This window comes from Barbus barbus (genome assembly GCF_936440315.1).
Source record: "Barbus barbus genome assembly, chromosome: 9".
Lineage (NCBI taxonomy): Eukaryota > Metazoa > Chordata > Actinopteri > Cypriniformes > Cyprinidae > Barbus > Barbus barbus.
In genome coordinates this window covers 730,036-757,787 of record NC_136737.1, presented here as the reverse complement: position 1 = coordinate 757,787, position 27,752 = coordinate 730,036, and the positions used below count along the sequence as shown (strand labels likewise).

General features: G+C 41.8%; 2 protein-coding genes across 9 annotated transcripts in view; one reads left to right on the top strand and one right to left on the bottom strand.

Moving 5' to 3' along the window:
* LOC306874450 (msx2-interacting protein-like) overlaps positions 1–25,446 on the top strand; it is a 31,430-nt gene extending 5,984 nt beyond the window's left edge. For 3 of the 8 annotated variants that reach the window (XM_079424500.1, XM_079424501.1, XM_079424505.1), the window contains 12 exons: positions 6,657–6,817; positions 10,847–11,047; positions 11,122–11,273; positions 11,944–12,069; positions 12,177–12,290; positions 12,392–12,505; positions 12,940–13,040; positions 13,152–20,235; positions 20,322–20,414; positions 22,692–22,886; positions 23,669–23,836; positions 24,910–25,446. In XM_079424500.1, coding sequence (XP_079280626.1) covers positions 6,657–6,817; positions 10,847–11,047; positions 11,122–11,273; positions 11,944–12,069; positions 12,177–12,290; positions 12,392–12,505; positions 12,940–13,040; positions 13,152–20,235; positions 20,322–20,414; positions 22,692–22,886; positions 23,669–23,836; positions 24,910–25,041 — 8,641 coding nt within the window. In that variant the 3' untranslated portion in view covers positions 25,042–25,446. The remainder of the gene's footprint in view (positions 1–6,656; positions 6,818–10,846; positions 11,048–11,121; positions 11,274–11,943; positions 12,070–12,176; positions 12,291–12,391; positions 12,506–12,939; positions 13,041–13,151; positions 20,236–20,321; positions 20,415–22,691; positions 22,887–23,668; positions 23,837–24,909) is intronic. The other 5 variants (XM_079424504.1, XM_079424506.1, XM_079424502.1 and 2 more) reach the window with 3 other exon arrangements.
* A 31-nt stretch (positions 25,447–25,477) lies between these two features.
* LOC306874449 (cAMP-dependent protein kinase type II-alpha regulatory subunit-like) overlaps positions 25,478–27,752 on the bottom strand; it is a 28,847-nt gene continuing 26,572 nt past the window's right edge. Inside the window, exon 9 of the mRNA XM_079424499.1 lies at positions 25,478–26,776. Within this exon, the coding sequence (XP_079280625.1) occupies positions 26,652–26,776 (125 nt within the window). The 3' untranslated portion in view covers positions 25,478–26,651. The remainder of the gene's footprint in view (positions 26,777–27,752) is intronic.

The window sequence follows — 27,752 nt, the reverse complement described above, 5'->3', positions numbered from 1 at the left end:
ATTTTTCATCTGTTTTCATTGTTCTGTTTTATCATTTATATAATTCTAGGATGAAAAGCATATTTAATAATCAAATCAGTAAAACATGCTTGTGTTTGTATAGTAGACACTAGTCAAGTCAAGTCAAAGTTTATTTCTATAGCACGTTTAAAAGCAACAGAGTTGCACCAAAGTGCTGTACAACAAATACAAATACAATACAGCAATAATAATAAAAAAAAAAAAAAAAACAGAGCCTTAAGCAGGCATTATTCAAAAGCCAGGGAGAACAAATAAGATTTAAGAGCAGACTTAAAACTAGCTAGAGAAGGAGCGAGTCTCACATTTACAGGCAGACTATTCCAAAGTTTCGGGGCTGCAGCTGAAAAAGCCCGGCCACCCTTGGTTTTACAGCGACAACGTGGGACCGTTAAAAGAAACTGATTACTGGACCTAAGAGCTCTTTGAGCAGAATAAGCAATCAGAAGGTCACTGATATATTTTGGTGCAAGGCCCGCTAGCGCCTTGTACACATAAACAGCTATTTTAAAATCGATTCTGAACTTTACAGGGAGCCAATGTAAAGATGCTAGGATTGGAGAAATGTGATCTCTCTTTCTTGTTCCAGTAAGAAGCCTCGCTGCAGCATTCTGGACAGTTTGTAAGCGAGAAATCGCTGATTGAGGCAGTCCCCAATAAAGGGAATTACAGTAGTCCAAGCGAGATGTCACGAAAGCATGTATTACAGTCTCCAAGTCTTTGAGACAACAATTGTTTCAATTTAGCAATGGATCTAAGATGGAAAAAGCTCCCCTTTACCACTGTACTAATTTGTTTATCAAATTTAAGAAACGAGTCAAATGTAACCCCAAGATTTCTTACATAGGGTTGAACACTAGCGGAAAGGGACCCTAAATTAAAATCAGATGAATATCTAGAGTGACCTAAAATCAAAATGTCACTTTTGCTTTCGTTTAATTGTAGAAAGTTATCAGCCATCCAACCTTTAATCTCCTCAAAACAGTCGTCAAGCACATCCAAAGAGCCACTGTTGTCAGTTTTTGCTGGAAGATAAAACTGTGTATCGTCAGCATAACAGTGGTAAGAGATCTTATATTTCTTAAAAATGGCTCCCAAAGGAAGCATGTATAGAGAAAAGAGAAGAGGGCCTAAGATGGAACCTTGGGGCATGCCACATAACAAAGGAGCCGATGAAGAAGAAAAATTCCCAATATTCACTGAGAAGGTTCTATTTTTAAGATAAGAGGCCAACCACTGCAGAGCGGTACCCTGAATACCTACCCACTTTTCCAGCCGCTGTAGCAGAATACTATGATCAATTGTGTCGAACGCCGCACTAAGATCCAACAAAACAAGTACCGCATGAGAACCAGTGTCAAGAATTTGCAGAAGGTCATTACTGACTTTCAACAATGCAGTCTCAGTGCTGTGTAGTGATCTAAAACCCGACTGGAAAGTGTCCAGGACCTTGGACATACTAATGTAGGAATCCAACTGACTGTAGACAGCTCTCTCTAACAATTTTGAGATAAAAGGCAATTTGGAAATAGGCCTAAAATTACTGAAAATAGATTGGTCAAGATGAGGTTTCTTTAGCAGAGGATGGACTATAGCATGTTTAAAACTAGCAGGTACAACTCCACTTTCCAAAGAGTTATTAATGATCGCTGTTACAGCCGGACTCAAGGTTGCAAACACTTCCTTAAATAGATGAGCTGGAATGACATCAGACTCACAGGTGGACAATTTAACCTTAGAAACAATACCAGCTAGCTGTACAGAGGAAATGAGGTGAAAGCAGGTTAACAACTCTGTAGGTGAACAGCTCAATGGAGGATCAAATATCGATGGCTTAATAGAAGCTCTGATATCCAGTACTTTGTTGTCAAAATATTTTTAAAAGTTTTCACAGGTCTCCAGAGATGGATCAAGAGACGGGGCAGGTACGGGATTTAGTAGCAGATCAAAAGTCTTAAACAGCATCCTCGGTCGATTCACATTTTCAGTAATAAGTTTAGAAAAGAATTCAAACTTAGCCTCTTTGACTGATTTTTTGATAACTAGCTAAACACGCTCTTAAACACTGATATGAGACTTGGAGTTTGTCCCTTTTCCACTTTCGCTCTGCCTTACGACACTCCTGTCTGAGAGCACAGGTGTTTGCATTTAACCAAGGCTGAGAAATGTTGTTTCTCTTCGCTTTCCTTGGCTTAAGGGGAGCGACAGAATCAATAGAAATGGACCAGGAATTAGTAAAAACCTGCAACATCTCTTCCGTGTTTAATTTGTCGAAAGAGGCGGCATCTGCAAAGTTTGCTAGATAGTGCTCTGAAAATAAACTGGCAGTGAGTGGCTGAATAAAACGAGAGTAGCTTACAGACTGAGAGCAAGTAGGGGTGGTGGAAACACAGACACATTCAAACAGAATTGGCAAATGATCTGAAAAGGCAGCATCAATCAGTCTCAAATTTGTTATTGAGAAGCCATACGACAGCACTAAATCTAATGTGTGACCCAAATTGTGAGTAGGGCTAGACACAAATTGTGACAGATTCAAGGAATCAATAAGGAGTAAAAACTCTTTCACCAAGGGTTTGGATGGACAACAGAGGTGAATATTAAAATCTCCTAGAATCAACAATCTATCACAACAAGACACGATATCAGCAAGAAACTGAGAATTGTTTAAAATAAAATAATAAAATCTTTGTTGTATTTTGGAGGCCTGTAAACGAGTGCGCACAACACAGGGCCCCTATATCAATTCTCATTAACTGTACCTCAGAGCTGGAGTACACATCAGTGTGTAATTTTTTGTTTTTAAAATGATTTTTAAAAACGGTAGCAACACCACCACCGTGACCAGTATGCCTTGGAGTGCTAAAAAATTCACAGTCCGGAGGAGCAAGTTCACCAAGAGATAAAAAATCATTCTGTTGCAGCCATGTCTCAGTCACAAATAAAAAAATCAAGCGACTTTGTAATGAAAAAGTCATTTAAAATAAATGACTTGTTTGATAAAGACCTCGCATTTAGCAAGGCCATCTTCACCGTCCGTGGCACAGTATTTACAGCACTTACAGCATTTGACGATGACAACTTAACTGAACAGAGATTTAGTGGATTAACAGACCGGGATTCCGTCTTTGATGATGAACGACGTGAAGAAATTAATACTGGGATACTGTTACTGGAGGCGAACTGCGCACCCTTACAAATACTGCGACGAGATCCTCGGTGGACATATCGGGGACGGCGCAGAACTTCCAAGGAAGCACAGGATTTAAAAATGTCCGTGGGAAGAGGGTATGAACAGTTCAGTTTATGCAAATCCAAGGATGAGTAGAAAAGAGTCATAACTACCCAGGTATAATAATCAACATCCGAAGCAACAAGGTAGGGAGAACTAAAAGCAGTAGCACATGTGCACCATACCAGAGCAGTGAGTAAGAAAGACTTCATCCTTGCAAAATACCTCACTCAGCACTGTCTAGGCATGATTTGAGCCTCACCGCACCCAGCGGCACACCAGCCAGCCGAGAGCAGCATCCAGGGCCGCAACGAAATCGAACCTCACCGCACCCAGCGGCACACCAGCCAGCCGAGAGCAGTATCCAGGCCGTCACGAGTGGAACCTCGCCGCGTCCAGCGGCACCGCATTCAGCCAAAAGCGGCAGATCCCGAGCCGTCGTGCGTCAAGCCTCGCGAACCTCACTAGTCCATCCACCGCAAACGCCAGAACTCACATAAAATAGTTATTTGAATATTTTGAGGATAGGAAAAGCAGGCAAAAACTTCAAACGTGTAAGTAGATCCAAATAGGTATGATGTTTAAAAGAATTAACCCGGGAGCAGCGGCAGACAGACACGCCAGCGTTCACTCAAACCGGGATCTCACTAGATGCATATCTTTTGACAAACGTGACCCTGGAGCACAAAACCAGTCATAAGGGTCAATTTTATGAAATTGAGATTTATACATCATCTGAAGCTGAATAAATGATCTTTCCATTGATGTATGGTTTGTTATGATAGGACAATATTTGTCTGAGATACAACTATCTGGAATCTGAGGGAGCAAAAAAATCTAAATAGTGAGAAAATCTCCTTTAAAGTTGTTCAAATGAAGTTCTTAGCAATGCATATTACTAATCAAAAATGAAGTTTTGATATATTTACGGTAGGAAATTTACTAAATATCTTCATGGAACATGATTTTAATATCCTAATGATTTTTGTCATAAAAGAGAAATGTATAATTTTGGATGGATGGACAATGTATTGTTGTCTATTGCTACAGATATACCTGTGTTACTGATGACTGCTTTTGTGCTGCACAGGGCTTGCAAAATTTCTAAATCCCTGGTAGGCCTTCGGGCAGGTACTCTTACAAGGTTTTCAAGAATTTACAAGAATTTTAAAAATCTATTTAAGGCAATTTGAAAAATTATTTCTTATACCATTTAACATTTAAAACTGTCTAATGGTGCATTCACACCAGACGCGAATGAAGCGTTAAGCGCAAGTGATTTACATGTTAAGTCAATGCTAAGACGAGAATAGACATCCTGCCGCGCGTTTCTCGCGAATGACGAGATTCGCATGAATTGAACGTTTCGGGTTTTTGACGCGCGTTACCGCGTGATTCGCATGAATTGCGCAAGTTGAAAAATCTGAACTTTGGCGGATATTCGCGCCCGCGTTAACCAATCAGGATCTTGCTCTAGTAGTGACGTGATTACGAGCGGAGGCAGAAATCAAAACAACAATAGAGGACAAAATCATCATCACTGTATGTGGATACCCGGAGCTGTACCATAGACCAAAGATTACCTGTTAGATTTACCCAAAATGAATTATATCTTATGTTTATCCACTACAGAGACTCCTCTCTGCGGGATACATGAGCACGAGCGCCCGGTGACCGCCTGGAGCTCACGGCTCCGAAATCAGCCAAGCACATTTTCAAATAGGCGCCGTTTTTATAAATAAACCGCAGATTTGCTGAGCAAAACTTTGCTCTATTGGGCGACATTTCGGTCACCTGAGCAAAAGCATTCTTTATACCAGACCTGTACAGCATGCACACAAACTTTAACTTTAATGTGCTATTTCTATTTGATTTGACCCTTGATGTCACTAAATGATGTATATTTTAGGTTAAAGAGAAAAGTTTTACTGAACAATACACTGCAGTTCAAAAGTTTGGATCAATAAAGTTTTTTAAAGAAGTTTCTTATGCTCATCAAGGCTGTGTCTATTTGATAAAAAATACTGAACATTATTTCAAAAAATAATATTGTGAAATATTATTGAAATTTAAAAAACTTTGTATTTTAATATACTTTAAAATGTAATTCCTGTGAAGCAAAGCAGTATTTTCAGAGTCACATGATCCTTTAGAAGTCATTCTAACAGTTGGAAACAGCTGTACTGCTTTATTTTTTTTTTTTATATACTGTATTTTTTTGGACCTGTGATATAAAAAAAAAAAAGAAAAGTTAAGAAGAACAGTGTTTAGTCAAAATGGAGATTTTGTTATAATATAAACTATTCAAAAATTTGGGGTCAAAAATGTTTTTCTTTTTTTTAAAGATACTTTAAAAACGTGAAAATTTGACACGTAGGCTTTTTGAGGTCTATTGAGAACGCACGTCACACCTGTGTTCATCAGCTTGCACCGGCTACCAAGAGCTGCTCACATTAAATTCAAGACATTAATGTTTGCCTACAGAACCACCTCTGGCTCTGCTCCCCTTTACCTGAATTCATTACTTCAGACATATGTGCCTCTAGAAGCTTGCGTTCTGCAAGTGAACGATGCTTTATTCATCCTAAAGAGGCACAAAATCACCTTCACAGACGTCTTACATTAAATGTTCCCTTCTGCCCAACTCAATCCCAGCAGCTGAATCCTTAGCTATCTTCCAGAACCTCTTCCATCTTTACTTGACCCTCTAACTCTAGCACTCTATTCTAATTCTGTTTTATCTATTTGTTGACTTGACCTTCTAAAATTTGGTACCGAACGACAAGACGTTTTTCGATACTCGGTGGTTTCGAGGCAATTCGGTCGGTGCCTAAAAAGTATCGAACTCGATACCCAGCCCTACTGCCAGGAAAACATGACTAAACGTGACGGTATGCAAAGTAACAGAGCACTTTATTTTATTTCAGAAAGTATTTTTTCTAATCATTTTGTTGCACATTTGACTCATGTTCATGTGCAAGTTCAGGGTTTTGGTACTTGAAAGTTTGAAATGCTCCTGAAATAAAAGTTCAGAAAGATGGGATGCATTGTTTTTGTTAATATGATTCTTCATATAGAGACTCTTTTAAGGGTATAATCAACTAGTTTCCATTGTCTAGTCTTTAAGCAAACATAAATCAAAATAAATTGTAATGTTGAATCGCAATAGATATATAATCGCAATACTCAATTCAATATCGCAATATATATATTGACTCGGCACACAAGTACCGGGGTAGTATTTAATTGGTAGATTAGCGTATCGTGCCAGCCCTAGTGTGTTCTGTTTTTTTCCGCTATTGTCGTTGTTGTTTTGTTGTGCACTGTTAGTGGCTGTTTTTGGTTCATGGTGTCTCTGCCACAGTGGGTTTGTTCTGAAGCGGATTCTTCTCTTGTTTTCTTCCAGCAGTGATTCGAACAGCAGCTCCAGTGAAGGATCGCGAGCGCGCTCAGTGCAGTCACACGCCACACACGCTCCTCCGGCTCCTCCTGTGCTCACGCTGGACTCCGACGAGCCGAGGAGGAGCTTCGGCATCAGAGTCCAGAACCTCCCGACACGATCCACAGGTGACCACTTACAGCTCGCGGCAGTCGCCTTTAACAGAAGCTCAATCCACCACAAACCAGTCAGGCATGATTGATGCTTTGTTCAGAGTTTGCTCATTTGTTGGTGATGGGAAGCATGATTACTGGTTTGACAACTGAAGAATTATGATGGCCAGCCTCATAGAAATTGGTGGAAACATAGACAAGCTTGTTTGCTTTGAGTCTGAATGATTGAGAGTCTCCTCATGCACAGATATTTGGAAAAATTAAAAAATTTAGACATGTAGGTTTAGGAATAAAGCTTTGAAAAAGTTTCATAAAAAATGTAAACCTCACATTTCAGCCTTTAAATAAAGAAAATGATTACGTCAAAATGATAATTGATTAATAAATGATTAAATGTATTTTATCTGCTCCAAAAATAATTCTAGATAACTTATCTGAAATGTTTAAATGTGTAGAATCCCCATAAGCTTGTTTTTCATCAACCGGTCAAAATTTCCCGCAGGACATGCAAATTCGATCCGTTTTTGGCCAGACAGAAACTGCACACAAGCTGAATATAAATATAAGTGTCTGTAAATCCACTCTCTGACACTAGGTGGCGCTTATGGAAAAGCTGAATACAGCTGTTTCCAGTAACCTCCGCGGACAGAGCAGTATTGCGATTAAGAACACTTAGGTATTTCATGGAGCGAAGATGAAAACAAAATGCCATCGAATCGTTTCTGAAGACATTCAGAAACTTCAGAGGTACATTCATATAATTAATTCATTCATAAATTCATTTGCATAATTCCCTCAGCAGTCTTTTAAAACCGCCCTATTTGAAGTACTGCTCACTGCAGAGCCAAATGGCCTCCAGCTCCCCTTCTCTGGATGTCCAGCTCCACCTCTGTGTGAACTAATGGGTGGAGTTATGTTTAGCGATAGGGTTAGGGTGTGGTTAGGTGTCTATCTCCACACATTACCTCCAGCTCCTCCCATTTGGCTCAGCAGTGAGCACCCTCTCCCCTATTTTCACTCAAAATGAAACTACTCTGCTGCTGTCCGCACGCGAGACCGTTACTGAAAACTGTGCTTTATGCTGGACAGTATTTATTTATCGTGAGCTGTTCAAATCTCGGTAATCGAATACGGTTTTAATGATAATTAAAATATGAAACGGTAATACTAACCGTAGGCAATTGTATCATGATTTATCGTCAAACCGGTAATCGTTACATCCCTATGTAGGTTATTTGGTGACCTTAAAGGGGTAGTTCAGCCCAAAATTATATGTTGTATGTTGTTTTTCATAACACATTAAGATTTTTTTAATCAAATCTGAGATTTCTGTCCCTCCATTGAAAGTCGCCTAAAACTTCAAAATGTTATAAAGTGATTAAAACAAAAAACAGTCCATGTGAATACAGTGGTATTTTGAAGAGACGCCATTGTTTTGTATATACAGATTTAATTTAGGCCTTTATTAACACATAAACATCGGTCACCTAACATTTGGTTACGGAAGCTCAAGCATGCTTGTTTATAGAGGTTCCCGTGCATCAAGCAAGAACAGATGAGCTGTTTGTTCACTGATCAATGTTTATTTGTGAGAAAAAGCCTGACTTAAATCTGTTCATCGTATAAAGAGATTGAATCTCTTCAAAAGACATGGATTAAACTGCTCCATTCAGATTTATTGGATGATCTTGTTTTAGTATGGTTTCTGTTTTGGTTTTCAAAACTAATGTGAGATCAGTGAGGTGCTAATTCGGCAAGAGGTGTCAATAAAAAGGTCCGTACACCATACTAATCAAGCAATTACAACTGTTTATTGTTGATACACAGCTGATATCAATAATACTGATACTGGTCATAAGTAAATGCAAAAAGTTGATAAATCATAAACACATTCAAGAAAGATAATCATAAGCCAGTGCATAATACAAGAATGATCATGAGTGAATGGATAAATGATAATATTCGTAAATGAATAATACAGTAACTTGAGCATACACTAAAACTAAAACCCCCAGCAAAGTATTATAACCAATATACAGCCTCAGAACTGTGCCATCATCTTCACTCTTCAAAAGACTGGGGAGCTCGTTTCAGTCACAGTGGAAGACCAACACCTGTCTGAGAAATGCTGGGCGACGTGCACTTATCCCACGGCTGAGCGTCCACTGTTTTTGAAAGAAACCCCTTTATTTATACTAAACAATTAGGTGCTGGTTAAGGACAACCCTCCAAGAGAGAGAGAAAGCAAGTTGGCCAGACTCGGTCCCCCTCCCAGTTGGGTGCACTTGTTTTAGTCACCAAAAGATGAAAACTCAGCAACGTCTCTGAGGTTTCGCAATAAGTGTATTGTGCCAGAATTCTACACCCAGTACGTATCAACATCGAGATGTAACCAAGACCTAAACACGTTGTTCTTTCTCAGGAGATAGTGATGTTATTTTGCACCAGTTGCAACCTTGAATATGTTTTGCTTGAATGTGTTCCCCTCAGACTTTCAGTCCCTAAATGCTCGTCCGTTGAGCGTACCACAAAAACAACCCATCTCTTACAGATCTCTTCACAGATGTTTTGAAGTGTCAGAGTTTTGAGCAAACATTTTCACTGGCGGGATGGAAGAATATTTCATGTAAAATATCTTCATTTTTGTTCCAAAGATGAACTTTCTTATGGGTTTTGGAACGACATGAGGGTGTGTAAATACTAGGGCTGTGCGATATTGAAGAAAAATGCGATACCTTGTTAAATAATGCGATATGATATTGCCTAAATTTGTGAAATCAATTTAAATTATATATATGAAACCTAAAAAATATATAGCCTATGTACGTTTCACATTCTTTCTTGGAAAAGAAAGCATCACTACAACTTCTGAATGTGACCAGCAAGGTTTATTACATAAAGCAATGTCACAATTAAAAAACAAATGCTTTAACCTTCAGGCAGGCTTACATTAGATGTATTTAACAGTAGCATTCAAGTAAGAAACAATACAGAAACTGCATAAATGTAAAACTAAAACATTAATATGCATTGATTCATAATGAAGCTACAAAGGTTATTCGATCAAGCACATCTTGTCAGTGAAGCATGGTTCTGTGATCAGTAGTAAATACTGCTCCACTCAAAGGCCAGGGGGCGCTCTCGAAAGCTAGTAGTACAGGCCTTTTTATTAATCGAAAGATTAAAAGGAAAACTGCTTAAGAAAAAACAGTTAGAAAACGAATAGAGCAAGTGTTAGAAGGTCAAGTCAACAAATAGATAAAACAGAATTAGAATAGAGTGCTAGAGTTAGAGGGTCAAGTAAAGATGGAAGAGGTTCTGGAAGATAGCTAAGGATTCAGCTGCTGGGATTGAGTTGGGCAGAAGGGAACATTTAATGTAAGACGTCTGTGAAGGTGATTTTGTGCCTCTTTAGGATGAATAAAGCATCGTTCACTTGCAGAACGCAAGCTTCTAGAGGCACATGTGTCTGAAGTAATGAATTCAGGTAAAGGGGAGCAGAGCCAGAGGTGGTTCTGTAGGCAAACATTAATGTCTTGAATTTAATGTGAGCAGCTCTTGGTAGCCGGTGCAAGCTGATGAACACAGGCGTGACGTGCGTTCTCAATAGACCCCGAAAAGCCTACGTGTCAAATTTTCACGTTTTTCCAAATATCTGTATTCGAGGAGACTGAATCATTTGAACTTGAAGGGAACAAATGTGTGTACATTTCCACCAATTTCAATCATACTACTTCAGATATCAAACTGTAAACATGCTTCTCAAGACATTAGATTTAGATCACAGCAACAAATGAGCAAAGTAAATAATGACACAGTGAATTTTGGGCGGAACTGACCCTGTAATTCCACTCATAAAAATATCAGGGATGTTTTTCATCTCCAAACATATGTGATTGGATTTCTGACAATTTCTAAGGCCTTTTTATGATCTTAATGTAACGTGTTAATCATTTAAATCAGACGTCTGTAAGAGATTTTGAGGCAGTGTGTCTCAGAAGTCACTTTCTGAATGCTGAAGCGTCTGTGCTTTACTCTCCTCAGATACGAGTTTGAAAGACGGGCTCTTTCATGAGTTTAAGAAGTACGGTAAGGTGACGTCGGTGCAGATCCACGGTGCGTCAGAGGAGCGTTACGGCCTGGTGTTCTTCCGACAGCAGGAGGACCAGGAGAAGGCCCTCAGCGTGTCCAAAGGCAAGCTCTTCTTTGGGATGATGATCGAGGTCACAGCCTGGAACGGCCCCGGTGAGTGTCGGCTGAAGAACACGCGCTAGCTGTGCTTCGTCAATGCTAAATCCTGATGCGTTTGCTTCCAACAGAGACGGAGAGCGAGAACGAGTTTCGTCCCCTGGACGGACGCATCGATGAGTTTCACCCGAAGGCGACTCGTACGCTGTTCATCGGAAACCTGGAGAAGACCACCAATTATCAGCAGTTACTCGACGTCTTCCAGCGCTTCGGGGAGATAGTGGTGAGTTAGCGTGTTTGTTGTGATCTGTACTAGTGCTTATGAGCTGAAATTAAGTCTTAGAGAAGACATTTCTGGGCTGAAAATGTGAGTTTTAAATTAGTCTTTGTTTGTATTAATTAGCATTTCTGTTGCTGTTCTAATACAAATCTACAGCTAATGTTTAATATTTTTAAAAGCAGGTTGACCGCTTGTGTTAGTGTTGATCAGTGTGAATACTGACGGACTCACAGATTATATACAGAAAGTGAGACACGATCATGTCACACATATTGTAGGTACAGATCTGCTTGCATACAAATCAGCTTATGTGCTGTTCTTCACATCTGTGTCAGAAACATTTCAAATCATTTGTTTAAAGTCCGTATTTACACTGATCAACACTGACAAGGGCCTCGGGACATGGATTGCAATTTGCTGCAGCCGTTATGTTATAAAAACTCAATGAATCAGGATTAATCGCGCTTTCTCTTAGGCTGTCTGATCTGTAATCTGTTGTGGTTTCTGTAACATTAAACTCCATTTTTTGGCCAAAAACCAAAAATGCAGTAAAACCAGGCCAAACAATTCTGTGTATGGGGAATTCTTATTTTCCATCACTTGCCGTGCTTCAAGTGGGAATGTATTGGTTTCTGTATTTTCTAAAGCATGTGTTTGTCTTCATTGATTTCAGGATATCGATATCAAGAGGGTGAACGGTGTTCCCCAGTACGCTTTTGTTCAGTACTCTGATATCGCAAGTGTTTGTAAAGCCATTAAGAAAATGGACGGCGAGTATCTCGGCACCAACAGACTGAAGGTATTGATTACTTGTGTGTTCTTGCCAATGTGTCTCTTATAAAACATGCTTACATGTTTGTGTTCAGACTGGATGGTTTCTAATGTGTATTTCTGGCTGTATTGCAGCTTGGCTTTGGGAAGAGTATGCCAACAGCGTGTGTGTGGTTAGACGGCCTGACCTCGAACATCACAGAACAGTACCTCACACGACACTTCTGTCGATACGGGCCGGTGGTCAAGGTAGAGTTCTAGGAACAATAGTCTGTGAAAATGTTGACATGACCTATACAGATTTTACTGGCGTTGTGTAGAGTTATACTAACTTCTGGCCTCTTTTACAGGTTGTGTTTGATAGGTTAAAAGGAATGGCTCTTATTCTGTACAACAACACAGATTTTGCCCAAGCAGCTGTTAGAGAAACCAAAGGATGGAAGATAGGAGGGAACAAAATTAAGGTATGTGGGGACTGACCAATGTGGAATAACTGAGAATTTTCTGTTTTTGATAGATGCCTTTTATAAGAATTATTACCATCAATTAAGTACCAATAATAATCACCATAGTAGAATGATTTCTGAAGGATCATGTGACACTGAAGACTGGAGTAATGATACTAAAAAAGATATTACAACAGAAATCATATTTTTAAATTGTAATGGTGTTTTACAATAAATGAGCATAAGGCAACTTAAAAAAAAATAATTGTGTGTATATATAGCTATTTGTGTGCTGATGTTTGCATTTTATTTATACGTTTATTTGGATAGGCACAATACAATAAACATGATTCCAGTCACAGACTGGAAAAAATGCTCTGCACATAGAGATTATAGCAGGTGCCAATAAAATTCAGTTTCATTTATATAATGTGTTTGTTTTCTCTGTTCAGGTTGATTTTGCCAGTCAGGAGAGTCAAATGGCTTTCTATCGATCTATGCAGGCATCAGGGCAGGACATCCGTGATTTTTATGATATTCCATCAGATCGGAGGTGAGCGCTGCCTTTAGTGGGAAAAGCAAACATAGAAGTTTACATAGGCAGAAATAATCTTTAAACCGTTGGTATGTTAAATATTGACCAAATCTTGTTTCATTTTGTCAGGGAAGAACGGAGAACTCCTTATGACTTTTCTACGGAGCGGGCGTATTATGAGAATGTAAGGACTCCTGGCATTTACGCTGAAGACCCCCGTCGAGAGTACCCCGGTCGCAGTCGTGACCGCTACGCAGAGTTAGATCACTACCAAGGAGACCACTATGATCCCCGGTATCATGAGGACCCGCGGGAATACAGAGACTATAGAGACCCTTTTGAGGACATCAGGAAGTACAGCTATATCCAGCGGGAACGTGAACGGGAGCGCGAGCGCTTTGAGGCGGAGCGAGGCCGATGGAGTCCGTCTCATCCGCGGCGTCCCCTGACTCCCTCTGCTTCGCCGTCACCGTCAGATCGCGTGTCACGAGACACCGAGCGACACGTGTACAGACACTCCTCTGAAAGATCTGGAAGCTGCAGCTCGCTGTCTCCAGCCCCAGCTCCTTTTGAGAAGTCTGAGAAATCGCCAGTAGATTACAAATCGGATGGACTGGAGAGAGAAATGGAGCAGGCAGAGGCAGAGCGCACAAGTGGGACAGAGAGCAAGAAGCGTGGCAGACGCAAGGAGAAGGCTGACCGAGAGAAGGGAGAGAAAGCAAAGCAAAGGAGAGGGAAAGTGCAGTCTCCCAGTGTACCTCATTCTGAAGCGGATAAAGAGGCTTGTCTGGATTTGGGATCTGGGAAGGTTAAGGGTTCAGATGTGGAGAATCAAGAACGACAGAAGCATAAAGGGGACAAAGAGCCTTCCCCTACTGACCACGTAACTCGCCTTGAGTCTCAAAAGGGAGAGCGGCACGATCAGTGTAAAAGCGAGTCTCTAGACAGGGACGGCAAAGGAAAGGCAAAGAAGGCTTTAAAATCCGACTCTGGTAGTGATGGCAAAGACTCCCTTGTAGATTCTGTCAAACTTGAAGCGAGAAAGAGGCGTTTCGGCGATCCCGGTGGGAAAGCGATACGACAGAAACGGGGGCGTCTGGAAGAGGATCCAGGATCTGGGATTAGCCAACCTGCTGACTTTGCTACAAGTGCAGGATTTGTAAAAGAGACTGATATTGATGTAAAAGCAGAGAAAGAGGCTCAAAAAAGGGAACACTCCAAATCCAGGATTAGTTCTCATTATAGTCAAAGGGAAGAGCTGGATGGCGCCATGAGAGGGACGTCTCAGGGCCTGTCGGTGAGACCAGGTGAATTGCCTGAGGTGGATGTTTTGGACCCGAAATCTCACCCTGGGCCAAGCATGTCTAGACGATTTTCAGCAGATGGAACCTCGGATAAGGACAGTAAAGTAAGGGATGAATATCTAGAAAATATTGACCTTTCTCAGAGTTACCGCAAACAGATGGAGCTAAACCGAAGGCTACGGCAGCAGCTGCAGCCACAAGATAAAGCAGAAAAGCCAGAAACTCTTCAAGGTGTAGATGCAGAAGATCTTGAGCATCGAAGCCTGGTGCATGAGGTCGACAAGCCTCCGCAGGATGTAACAGATCATTCGCCTCCAAGTAAGACCAAGAAACAAGAGTCCTTTGAGATAGAAATGAGTGCGAAGAAAGAAAGGATTTACAGAACGGTCCGGCAAAAGAGCGAAGACCCTGAGTGGAATAACACAAACTCTCCGAGGTTTCAGCATGCCCCTCAACAAAGAGAGGAAGAGTATGCAGACCCTCATGCTCAAACGACTGTGAGAGAAGTAAAAGAAGCATTGAAACCTGTGGATAATGCCCCGACAGATCAGGAGCTTGGCAGTAAACGGATGCACGCCTCGCAGATGTCAAAGATGAGTACGTCTTTACAAGACGAGCAGCAAAGACGCTGGGAGAGTCGACTAAAGCAAGACTTGTTACCAGACTTTTCAAGGAGCACTGAGAAAAGACGGCTCGATCGGAAGTACATGGATTACGGACTTTGGCCTGATTTGGAACCTGGTGAAGTGCGTTCTGACTCTGAAGAAGATCGAGAAAATAAGGCCAACTCTCCTGCGCCATCAACGTCAGTATCCTTCTCTGAAAGACATCGTCCAGACAGATTGTCAGAGTCTAAGCTGACACCCTCTCTAGAGAGAAACAAATTCTGTTCTTTTGCAGATGATCAGACAATCACACCGGATACTAAAGCTTTGTTAGAGCGTGCAAAGTCTTTGTCATCATCGAGGGAAGACAACTGGTCTTTCCTCGATTATGATTCGCACTTCCCCAGTTTCAGAAGCAGAAAGGTCACCGAGAATGTGGAGTCCACACCACGACCAACTCCCTCATGGTACATGAAGAAGAAGAAAATTCGAAGCGAGTCTGATGACAAAATTGATGACAGGAAAGAAGATCCAAAACCAGAAGAACAGGAGAGGCGAGAGTTGTTTGCATCACGTTTTTTGCACAGTTCTATTTTTGAGCAAGATTCAAGGCGTCTCCAGCATCTTGAGCGAAAACATGAGGACCCTGAACATGCTGTTGGATATGCGTACTCTCAGCAAGGCCCAGCAGAAGGGCAGCCTGACCCAGAACCAGTTGTACTTTTCCATAGCCGCTTTTTAGAGCTAACCAGGTTGCAGCAACAGAAGAATAAAGAACAAAGCCATCAAGATTCCAAGCAAGAAGAAAGCTCAGATGCAACCAAAGTAAGTAAAACACCGGAGGAAGAACAAGCACCACAGCATCGAAATGCTACTGAACCTAGTATCCAACAAGCTGAGATTAAATCAGTTAGTCCTGTTCAGGTTCTTCAGACCAGTCCTGTTCAGGTTCTTCAGACCAGTCCTGTTCAGGTTCTTCAGACCAGTCCTGTTCAGGTTCTTCAGACCAGTCCTGTTCAGGTTCTTCAGACCAGTCCTGTTCAGGTCCTTCAGACCAGTCCTGTTCAAGCTCCTCAAATATCACCCCCTGTTTTAGAAGCCGAAGAATCCTTGCCAACAGTGGAAGCTGAAGGTGTTGTTACTCCAACCTGTAATTTGCTTGATTCTTCTATGAAGGAGGAAGATAAAGAGGTTGAACAGCCCACATCTCAGCCATTGCAGCCTTTGCTTGAGCAACCTTCAGAACCCAATTCTTCAGAATGCCAGGAGTTGAAGATCACAGCAGAGGAGATGGCATTGAAGGCGGAAGACTCTGAAAGTGCTCAAGACACCTGTAAAGTAGTTGCAGAACAGCTCCCAAGCAACGAAATGCCAACCAATAATGTACAGCCAGAGGCTGAGCCTCCAATGAAGTTTCGTGAATTACCAAGTCCCCTCTCACATATCCCTGCTGAGCAACAGGAAAAAGAACCTGAGCCACCTGTTGCACCAGAGGCTGAATCTAATAATGCAGATGATCAGAAATGTGCTGATAATTATCCAGTTGAAGAAGCCGTGTCACCCCCTCCAAAGTCAAGAAATAAAAGAGCCAAAACCTCGCCTACCACACCAGTAACCACAACTCTGCCTGCTACCCCAGACAAACAAAGCACCCGCAAAAGTGAGCGCATTGACAAAGAGAAGCTCAAACGTTCATCTTCTCCAAGAGGAGAGGCGTTCAAGACAACATCTGATTCAAAGTCATTAAGTAAGTCCCCTGTGCACAGTATAGAAATGGAACAAGGTACAGAGCAGAGTTCACAGTCGGGTAGGGCAAGACGTAGAAATGTGCGTTCTGTCTATGCTACACCAATTGAAGATGAAACTGCTCTGCAACCAGGAAAAGATGCCGAATCGCCTCGCGGTGCGCGGAAGCGTGGTGTAGACAGAGATGTAGGATTTGATGCAGAGGCTGTTGCTGCACCACCAACCTCGAGACGGGGGCGCCCACCTAAAAATCGACGCCAAGCGGAGGATGCACCAGCGGGCAAAGTTGAACGCTCAAAATCAACTGAGTCGAAGGAGTTGGATGGCAGCGAGACGAGCAGTGAGGGGGTTCCCAAAGTGGGTAAAGGCAAATTTTCACCCCATGCACAAAAAGCAGTTAGTCCAGGAAATGCATCAGCATCTGGATTCGGAAAGAAAGGAGACAAAATGGAGAAAATATCAGGAAGTCCCAAACTTATTACTGAAGAAAACCCTCCTGTTCTTAAAAACCTTAGAATCCGTCTTGATGTGACAGAAGTAAAGGCAATGCTTCAGACTAGTGAGGAAGAACCTGGAACTGAAGAGTCTCCCAAAAACAGCTCACCTGGTGTGTCCTCAAAAGATGAGGGATTAGAAGCTAAATTTGAAAATGATGCCACGGATGATGCTAATAGTGAAAGGGAGACTTTGCCTGCTGCAAAAAAAGCCATTGAGCCACATGTAGCTTCGCTGGCTCGAGAGTTGGAGCTTGAACAAGCTGTTGAGAACATTGCCAAGCTCACAAAAGATGCTTCTCTTCAGTTTAAAAGTAACCTGACAAAGGCACAGCGTCCGATAGCTGAAGAACCAGAGCGTGACTCGGAAGAAGAAAAGCCTGCAAATTCATCTAGTGAAACAGAGCTTGCTGCTGCTATAGATTCCATCACATCAGAGAGCACAGAACAAATCATTAGCTCTGTTGTAGAATCCGATACTGATGTGCAGACTCTTGGGCCCAGTTCAAAAGTATCTGAAACCTGTGTTAGCAAAGCAGTCGTTCAAGAGGAGACCGTAACCACTCCTAGAAAAGGGTGTAAAGGCAGAACAAAAACTTCAAAGAAGGGAAAAGGCCAAAAGGGTGCTGGAAGCAAAAAGGAACCAATAAAAGATGTAGTTGTGGATGCTGAAAATATCCCTGTAAAATCTCCAGAGTCGGTATCTGCAGAACTTCCAGCAGCCACGGAAAGATCACCAGCAAGTACAGCTGTTGTCGTTACGTCCTCTTCCAAGCAGGGTGTAAGTTTACCAACTCCTAATACGGACATTCCAAACGAACCAGAGTCGCCTCTTAAAACTGAGGCAGATATCCCAAAATCTTCTCCAGCTATCAGCAGAAGCCCGCCATCATCCAAGTATCAGCCTTATTCATACAAGAACACATCTCCCTCACCATCTCCAACGAGAACTTGTCTCAAGAACTTGTCCTCATACTCAAGCAGGCTTTCTGTTTCCCCAACGGATCGTTTCAATCAGCCGAAAGAAGCTGGAGTCCTCTCTCCTCCACTGACCTCTGTAGCCCCGATGGAGAGCCCTACATTACCCTCAGACACCCCAGCTCATGACGCCAACTTGTTGCGCAAAATCCTCACAAAGCCTAGAACTGTCCCGGTGTTGGAAATCGGTGCTACGTCCGGGAATATGCACGCTCATCCTTTAAGGGAAAGTGATGCTACACCAGAGGTGCTGACCAGCAAGAGTGCTCCTCAAGAAAACAGACAACCCTCTATTTCAGTCCAACCTGTAGTTCGACAGCCTGCTTCTATACCGTCCCCAGAAACCAAACAGATCTTCAGTGAGAAGTCGGTGATTTCAGTTATTGCTTCCACTCCTACCTCCGTCATCAGCCGCGTTTGCAATCCCCCCGACTCCGAGGAGAAGCCAAATGCTCAGATTGGAAATCCCTTTCTTGACAAACAACCTCCAAAACAGATTTACCAGCCAAGCTTGGAGGAAAGCAGTACGTACCATGGTCCAGCAGTTGGTGAGGAAGGTGGAAACGCTGGTCGTTATATATTGGAGAGCACGTCTTTGAGTACAGGTTCCAGCACAGGATTGAGAGTTCAGACATCAGAAGGTGTGGTGGTGCTGAGTCATTCTGGCCAGAAAATGGAGGGGCCACTGCGGATAAGTGCCAAAATCAGCCAGATCCCACCTGCCAGTGCTGTGGACATAGAGTCACAGCAGCTGGTGTCAATGCCGCAGATCAAGCAGGAACTTTACAGTGCCTCCCAGCCGCCATCTTCAAAATGCTCACTTCCTTCAGATCACGGACATTCAATGAAACCCCAACCAAATGTATCCACGATTAAGCAAGAATCGGCACTGGACAAGTTAGAATCTGCTTATGCTCCGGTTCAAAGTGGAGTTGTTAAAATAATGCAGCAAACGCCTGGCCCATCACAGGTCACGAGTTACCATCCTACAGAATACTCAATGGTGATGAAGCACCCTAAGAAGGGAGATGGACCAGAGTCTCTCAACGTGGAGAAACCCTCTTGGACTCTTAGTCCGGCTATAAATCCACACCTTCCCTCGGCAGCAGGCAATCATGTTGGCTTCATAACTAGCACACCGACAGACCGAACGCCGTCACTCATTCAACCCAAGCAGGAGCCTCGCTCCCCACGGAAATCCGGACATCCTCATTCTCCTTTTGCCAAAGTGTCATCTCCTATCGGCTCTTCGTCTCCCAAAGGTGTGTCTATGGTCCTTCCCTCTGGATTACCCCCTCTGTCCCAGTATGTTTCCACCGTCCACCACTCGGAGCAGTCGGTGATCATGCCTCCACACAGCGCTCACGGTAGCATCGGAAGGATGTCGCCACACCGCGTCGGCGCGATAGGACACCTTACTCAGGGTGAGGTACGAGTGAACACTCCTCCCCTCTCCATGATGAACTATGGGATTCACTCTGAGAGCCTCGCCTCCTCTTGGGCCCCTGGCCAGCAGCGACCCACGTCTCCTCAGGCTGTGGGAAACAGGGAGATGGTCCTCAAGGTGAACCCAGCCAATGCAAGACCGCAGGCCACTCAACTCAAACCAGACTCCATACCAGCAGAATATCGTGGAGCTCTCCACAGCGGGTTACCTCTTGATCGGTTCAACAGAGACATGCGAGTGCTCATGCACCACCAGCAGAGCGATCGCCCCGCTGCGGAGTTACACCAGGGGCACGTCCCAGAGAACATACCGCGCTCCTCGACTCCCACCAGCATGGTGGCGTCTCTTTCTCCTCGGCCGCACTTGTTAGCAAAGGGAGTATCCGAGAAGGACTCCTCAAAAGCGTCAGAACTAAAGAGGGCGCAGTCACCTTCCAGTAAGGAGGGAATGATGGCGATCCGTAGCGCAATGCCTCCCATGGCTTCTCCTCAAAGAGTTCAGCTGATTCCAGCAGGAACTGCGGCTTCCTTCACTGAATATTCAACCATGTATACGAACCTACGGCCTGCCCACGCTCAGTTTGCTGAGAATTCTCCAATGGGGATAAACCAGTCTGCCCACAGCATCCCACCATCACAGGTAAGTTTGCGTATGCATCGTTTTTAAATAATTATTAACTTTTAGAGCTATGCTAATAAAGCTTGTGCCTTCTGTTTTAAACTAAGGGTGTTCAAGAGCCAGAGTTAAGTCAGGTGCAAGCCGAGTCTAAGGTGGAGCTGGTTGGACACCAGCCTGTGAACATGGTGCAGCTTCTGACGGTGAGTCTCTGTCGTCAACAACACACGGAAGAGATTTTTTCTGTCGACCCAGGACTTGTCCTGCCAATATTTTCACTGGCCCTACAACCCATTTAATCCCACCGGGCACAATATTGACCTTAAAAAAGGTTTTCATTTATAAAAACCTTACTGACTGGTATTTTAGTGCACTTCCTGCAAATATGGAAAAAAATAAAGGGTCTCAATGAAATATGTGCAGTGTCAAAGATTAGTGCAAATTGTCACATGATCAAAGCAGTTTAAGTCCTGTTTGCACCTTGAGCAGATGATGACTGCATCAAAGCTCCAAAACAAAAGGCCAGTAAAGTGTGTTAACAAAGATATGAAACAGATTTTTGAAACAAAGATATGAAACAAAACGTAACAATTTTGAAATGTTGATGGTTGTATTTTATTTTTTGTCTTGTTTAATCTCAGTGTTCCTATCAGTGTTGTATAAGGTTTTGATGCATAATAGTAACGCTAGAATGTGATCAAACAGTTTAAAACAGCTGGGCTGAGATGTATAACAATTTTGATGACTGCAGAAATATGTTAATTCAGTACACACGTTTTATGGTCAATTTTTCTCACACTTTTCCTAAAATTTGTATAAAAAAAAAATTGGTTATTTTAAAGGGTTACTAATGACACATCATTTGGATATTTTCATGTCTGGGAAAAATTTGGGATTAAACGGGTCAATCATGAAATGCAAAACATAAATTAGTTTAACCCTCTAGTATTGTTCATTTGGCAGGCATTCTTGTGTTGTCTGCGGTTAAAAGGCCATAATTGTGTACCCTTTTTTTAATTTTTTTATTGAGAAATGAATATACTACATACACTCACCTAAAGGATTATTAGGAACACCTGTTCAATTTCTCAATGCAATTATCTAATCAACCAATCACATGGCAGTTGCTTCAATGCATTTAGGGGTGTGGTCCTGGTCAAGACAATCTCCTGAACTCCAAACTGAATGTCAGAATGGGAAAGAAAGGTGATTTAAGCCATTTTGAGCGTGGCATGGTTGTCGGTGCCAGACGGGCCGGTCTGAGTATTTCACAATCTGCTCAGTTACTGGGATTTTCACGCACAACCATTTCTAGGGTTTACAAAGAATGGTGTGAAAAGGGAAAAACATCCAGTATGCGGCAGTCCTGTGGGCGAAAATGCCTTGTTGATGCTAGAGGTCAGAGGAGAATGGGCCGACTGATTCAAGCTGATAGAAGAGCAACTTTGACTGAAATAACCACTCGTTACAACCGAGGTATGCAGCAAAGCATTTGTGAAGCCACAACACGCACAACCTTGAGGCGGATGGGCTACAACAGCAGAAGACCCCACCGGGTACCACTCATCTCCACTACAAATAGGAAAAAGAGGCTACAATTTGCACGCGCTCACCAAAATTGGACGGTTGAAGACTGGAAAAATGTTGCCTGGTCTGATGAGTCTCGATTTCTGTTGAGACATTCAGATGGTAGAGTCAGAATTTGGCGTAAACAGAATGAGAACATGGATCCATCATGCCTTGTTACCACTGTGCAGGCTGGTGGTGGTGGTATAATGGTGTGGGGGATGTTTTCTTGGCACACTTTAGGCCCCTTAGTGCCAATTGGGCATCGTTTAAATGCCACGGCCTACCTGAGCATTGTTTCTGACCATGTCCATCCCTTTATGACCACCATGTACCCATCCTCTGATGGCTACTTCCAGCAGGATAATGCACCATGTCACAAAGCTCGAATCATTTCAAATTGGTTTCTTGAACATGACAATGAGTTCACTGTACTAAAATGGCCCCCACAGTCACCAGATCTCAACCCAATAGAGCATCTTTGGGATGTGGTGGAACGGGAGCTTCGTGCCCTGGATGTGCATCCCACAAATCTCCATCAACTGCAAGATGCTATCCTATCAATATGGGCCAACATTTCTAAAGAATGCTTTCAGCACCTTGTTGAATCAATGCCACGTAGAATTAAGGCAGTTCTGAAGGCGAAAGGGGGTCAAACACAGTATTAGTATGGTGTTCCTAATAATCCTTTAGGTCAGTGTATAATTTCAATGTTTTTTCTTTAATATTTTGCATTTTGAGTGCATGTAATATTTCTAATTAATATTGATATCTAAATTATGGGCTATCCATTCCACTAACCACAAGCAGACGTAGCCACACAACACGTGATTTCCAACCGTATGTGTGCGTTGGGAATGCAAAAGAAGACCGGAACCTTAAGACTTTGTGTTTTGTAAACTCTGTTCATACAGAAATACCCCATTGTGTGGCAAGGCCTGCTGGCGCTGAAGAACGATACTGCAGCAGTTCAGCTGCACTTCTTATGTGGAAACAAAGCTCTGGGCCTGCGCTCTTTGCCTCTGCCGGAGAGTGGAGGGATTCTGCGCATCGTTCAGAGGATGAGGCTGGAGGCGCAGCAGCTGGAGGGAGTTGCTCGCAGAATGACGGTACGTGACATGGGAACATTCGCTTTCCCACCAAGAGTTTACATTCTGGTGCATTGTCCAAAGTATTGCTGAAATGTGTTCACCCTCAGGATCATCCGAGATCAGGATGAGTGTGTTTCTTCATCAGGTTTGGAGAAATGTGTCTCTGCATCAGTGTCTCAGCAATGGATGCTCTGCAGTGAATGGGTGCCGTCAGAATGAGAGTCCAAACAGCTGATAATAACATCACAATAATCCACACCACTCCAGTCCAGCAGTTAACATCTGGAGAAGACAAAAGATCAAACACATCCAGCATCAAGACGTTTTTAACTCGCATACATAGAGTCCATAATAACACTTCCTCCAGAGAAAAAGTGTTCTGGTCTGAATCAGGAGAGAAATCTGCAGATCAAGCAGCGTTTACAAGACAAAACAGCTCCAAACAAACATGTCTGGATTTTACAATGCTGGATGTGTTTCAGCTTTTATCTTCTCCAGATGTTAACTGATGGACTGGAGTGGTGTGGATTATTGTGATGTTTTTATCAGCTGTTTGGACTCTCATTCTGACGGCACCCATTCACTGCAGAGCATCCATTGCTGAGACACTGATGCAGAGACACATTTCTAACCTGATGAAGAAACGCACTCATCCTCATCTGGGATAATCCTGAGGCTGAACACATTTTCATTCCTTTAAAACAAAATTGCATCACACATTACTTTTGGTGTCAACTGTTTTTGAGTATTGTAAACACTCTGTGAAGGTGTGTGTTCGCTGTATTGGACTGAAAATGCAGTGTTTTCAGGGGGAAAGTGATTTCTGCCTGCTGCTGGCCATGCCGTGCGGTCTGGACCAGGAGGACGTGCTAAACCAGACGCAGGCGCTCAAATCCGCCTTCATCAATTACCTGCAGGCCAAACTAGCGGCCGGCATCATCAACGTCCCCAACCCCGGCTCCAACCAGGTGAGCGCTCCTTCGTACTTCAAGACTTATTTCAATGTTTAAAGGGCAGTATATATGAAAGTAGCGTCATTGTTTTCGATTAAAAACAATCTTTTCTCGCCAAAGTAACGATGCAGCGCACCTGATATAAACAGAGCTTTTAGCAGCGCACAAGAGGCAGTGTAAAGTTGAATTCGTGTAAAACCGCTGATAGTGCTTGCGTTATATTGTTCGGTTTGGGTTTCATCTGGCAAAGCGTATGAAGTCTTCCTCTTCCTGTGCTGTGAGTGTAGGATTAATGTTCATCTGGGAAACAGTGTCATCTCACTAGATTTATAACGTAAATCATCTTCAATACATCGACGTATTTCTAAAGATGCGGTTCGTTGTACATCACCATTTCAAAATACAAGTTTCTTGTGACCAAATATTAAAATGAAATGGATTTAAACGGTTTAATCACACCGTAAACTGCAGGTGTTTGGTGTAATGTACTTAAGTTGGTTATGTTCATATGTATAGGTGCTTTACGTTATGTATTTTAAGTGTTGTTCAATAAAACCATGTTATTACTTGGTTTTGATACTTTTTCAAACCAATTATTGTCTCCTCGTTAGTTTAATATAGTCGTCATTCAATTGTCAAAATAATCAGATTACCAAAATAATTTAGTTACAGCTGTAGATTAGTTAAAATATTTCAAAACATAACTACATTTTGTGTAGCTCAGCATTTTGTGATTAAAAGACTGATATTTAGTATTCCTTAATACGAGACTTAATACAGATACTAGGCGTTATATGAATACTCTTTATGTCACCCCTAGTGTCCATGAACGTGATCTAGCTCATAACTTTACACAGAACTCATAACTTTAAGTGTATGATGAAGCTTTTACTTTTCAGGTTAATCGTATATTCATAAAGAAAAGAAAATCCGTCCGAGAAAGCTTTGCCACAGATGTTAAAGTTGCCGAGTCATTGCATCGTTATTTGCACCACTGTTTATTCATTAGAATTGGAAAGATGATCACGATATTGTGATCTCTGAAACCAAAAAGTCTTGTTTGATTTCATGTTTGTGTGCCTCCGCAGCCGGCGTATGTTCTGCAGATCTTCCCTCCGTGTGAGTTCTCCGAGAGCCACCTGTCGCGCCTCGCTCCGGACCTCCTCAGCCAGATCTCCAGCATCTCTCCGCACCTGATGATCGTCATCACCTCCGTCTGATCTGTACAGTCTGACTTCATGTGTCTGCAGTGTTTCTATTTATTGATCGAGTTCATTCTTCTTCATGGAAACGAGCGACGTCCTCTCCTCATTTGCTGATTTTGAGTCTATTTTTTGATGAACGAATCATAGAAGTTATTGTAAGATAAATGCGTGTTTTTAACGAGTGGCGTGGATCGATTGGACCCCAGAGATGGACCGGCGGCAGACGAACAGGATCATGGAGGTTCAGCTCTGCCGGACTGTAAATATTTTAAATATTTAAACCTTGGCCAGATGACCCAACCCCGACAGAGCCGACTCAGATCAGTAGAAATCAGCTGCGTTGGTGATGTAAATACTCCAGAGACGTCGGCCGGCGGCTCTTCGCTGGGTTTGATGTGGGCACTTCAAATTTTCTTACTCAAATAAAAAAAAAAGTCCATAAAACTTTGTCAGTCTCTTTCATTTAAGCCTTTATTCAGGAGAAATCACAAACACGTGGATTACACTGCAACACAATGATAGCATGTCATCTTTTCTAGTATAAAGATCTCCAAATTCTGGAATTTACTTGAGTCAAATGATTTAAGATTAGTGCCGTCAAACCATTAATCGCATCCAAAAACGTTTCTTTACGTGTGTGTGTATATTCAGAGAAATATAAACAGCATATCTTAAATCGAATGTATGAATATAAATATAGACGTAAATATTTTCAAAATATATTCTGTATATTCAGTTTGTATTCATACATAAATATACACAGTACACACACACATTATGTAAACAAACTTTTAATCGTTTGACAGCACTAGTTAAGATGTCTTGTTTTCTGAAAATAACCAAATTTTGTTAGTTTTTACTGAAAACAAGGAAAATATCTGCCAAAGGGGTTGGAAACATAATCTTAATTCAAAGGCAAAAGATCATTTTTCTTGACAAGTAAAAATGAACAACTTGGATAAGATATTATTATTATAGTCTTAAAGATATTATAGTCTTGTTTTCTAGTATAAATATTAGTGCTGTCAAACGATTAATCCTGATTAATCTCATCCCAAATAAAAAATAGTTTACATGATTATAAACAGTGCACACACATGCATGTATATATTTAAGAAAATATTACATTTATATATTAAATATGTTATAAATTATATGAATATACATGTAAATATTTTCAAAATATATGCTTTATGTGTATTTATACATAAATATACACAATACACACATTCTGTAAACAAAAGCCTTTATTTTGGGTGCGATTAATCACTAATAAATATCTAGAAATTCTTGAATCAGGATGCATTCACTGAAGGAAAACGATTTAGTATTTTTGTCTTGTTTTCTGAAAAAAAGAATATTTTTTCCAGTGTATAGTGAATATCAGGACAGAGCTACTGGGATGAGGATCAATGCTGGAGAACAAGGAGATCATCTTCAGCTCTGTTTCTACAGAAAACAGCTCGACTCCGTTCACAATAGCACTGCATTTGCTGCAAGTCAGGCCTTTCTCTGATTCTGCGAAGCATCTTCTAGCTGGATTTGATCTTCTGGTTATGTGTGTAATTGTGAAGGTGATTTGTATGAAGCGAGCTGTTTTCTGCTTTCTCCGAGGCGTTGGTTGGTCAGTGTTTGAGGTCGATGCTGGATCCGAAGATGGCCAGCAGCTGCTGCTCGTACTGAGAGATGTTCCTCTTCAGAATCTGCTTACAGGAGCCCAGCAGACGCTCGAAGGCCTGCACGTCGATCACTGCACCAAACACACACACACACGATCAAATTAGGTCACCTATGACATTTATTATTTCAATAAGCTATAGAAATCGTTTTTGTAGTAAAGAGTAAATACTCTGTCTAGAAAGAGTGATATTTGAGGTCTGAGATGTGAACGGTGAAGAGAGGGCAAACGTAGTATTTTAGCTCCGCATCGCCGTCTAATCAGACAATACTGTCTTTAATAGCCTGCTTAACACTAACATGGCATTTTAACCAAATATATTTAATCGTGAGTTTTGTCAAATGTTGCTACAAAATGTAAAAAAAACAAAAAAACTTTATTACAGTTTTGTACATATAAGGTAATAAAAAAATAGTTTTAAAAATACCTTAAAGTAACTACAAATAGGTATGTAAAGCAAATATGTTTAAAAGAAATCCCGTGTGGAGCATGATCCCCGATCTTCTTGCCTGTTTGCATCTCTGTGTGTGTACGGCAAACAAAGAGAGAATATAAAGATCTTCCTCTCAGGACCCAAGATGTCCTCTTTCTTTTTCTTTCAAAAAGAGAAAAAGAAAGGAAATATTGGGTCCATCCAAGAGAGAGGACATCATCATCATCCTCACTGCTTATTTAGCTCATTTGTTCACAACGGATTAATATGTATCGGACTCGGTGTGCGTGATGGATGACGAATATGAAAAGCGCAAGCTACAATTGTGGACTCTGTGTGCAGGGACCTTTAATCTGAACATGGATTTATACGTTTCTAACATACTGCACTTATTATTCAGCTTGATGAGATCAATCCTGCAGTCCTGGGGCCTCATTTATAAAGTGTGCGTACGCTTAAGTCTACGCCAGCGCTCATAAAAGTGCTTAGCCTCAGGGTCTGAGCAGACTACGCACCTTTTATTGTCGGAGTATTGCAGGTTTTTTCAAATATAAGCTGTTCTTGCAGCTCTCTGTTCTAAACTATGATGATTGGTGATCTTTTATATGTTAACGG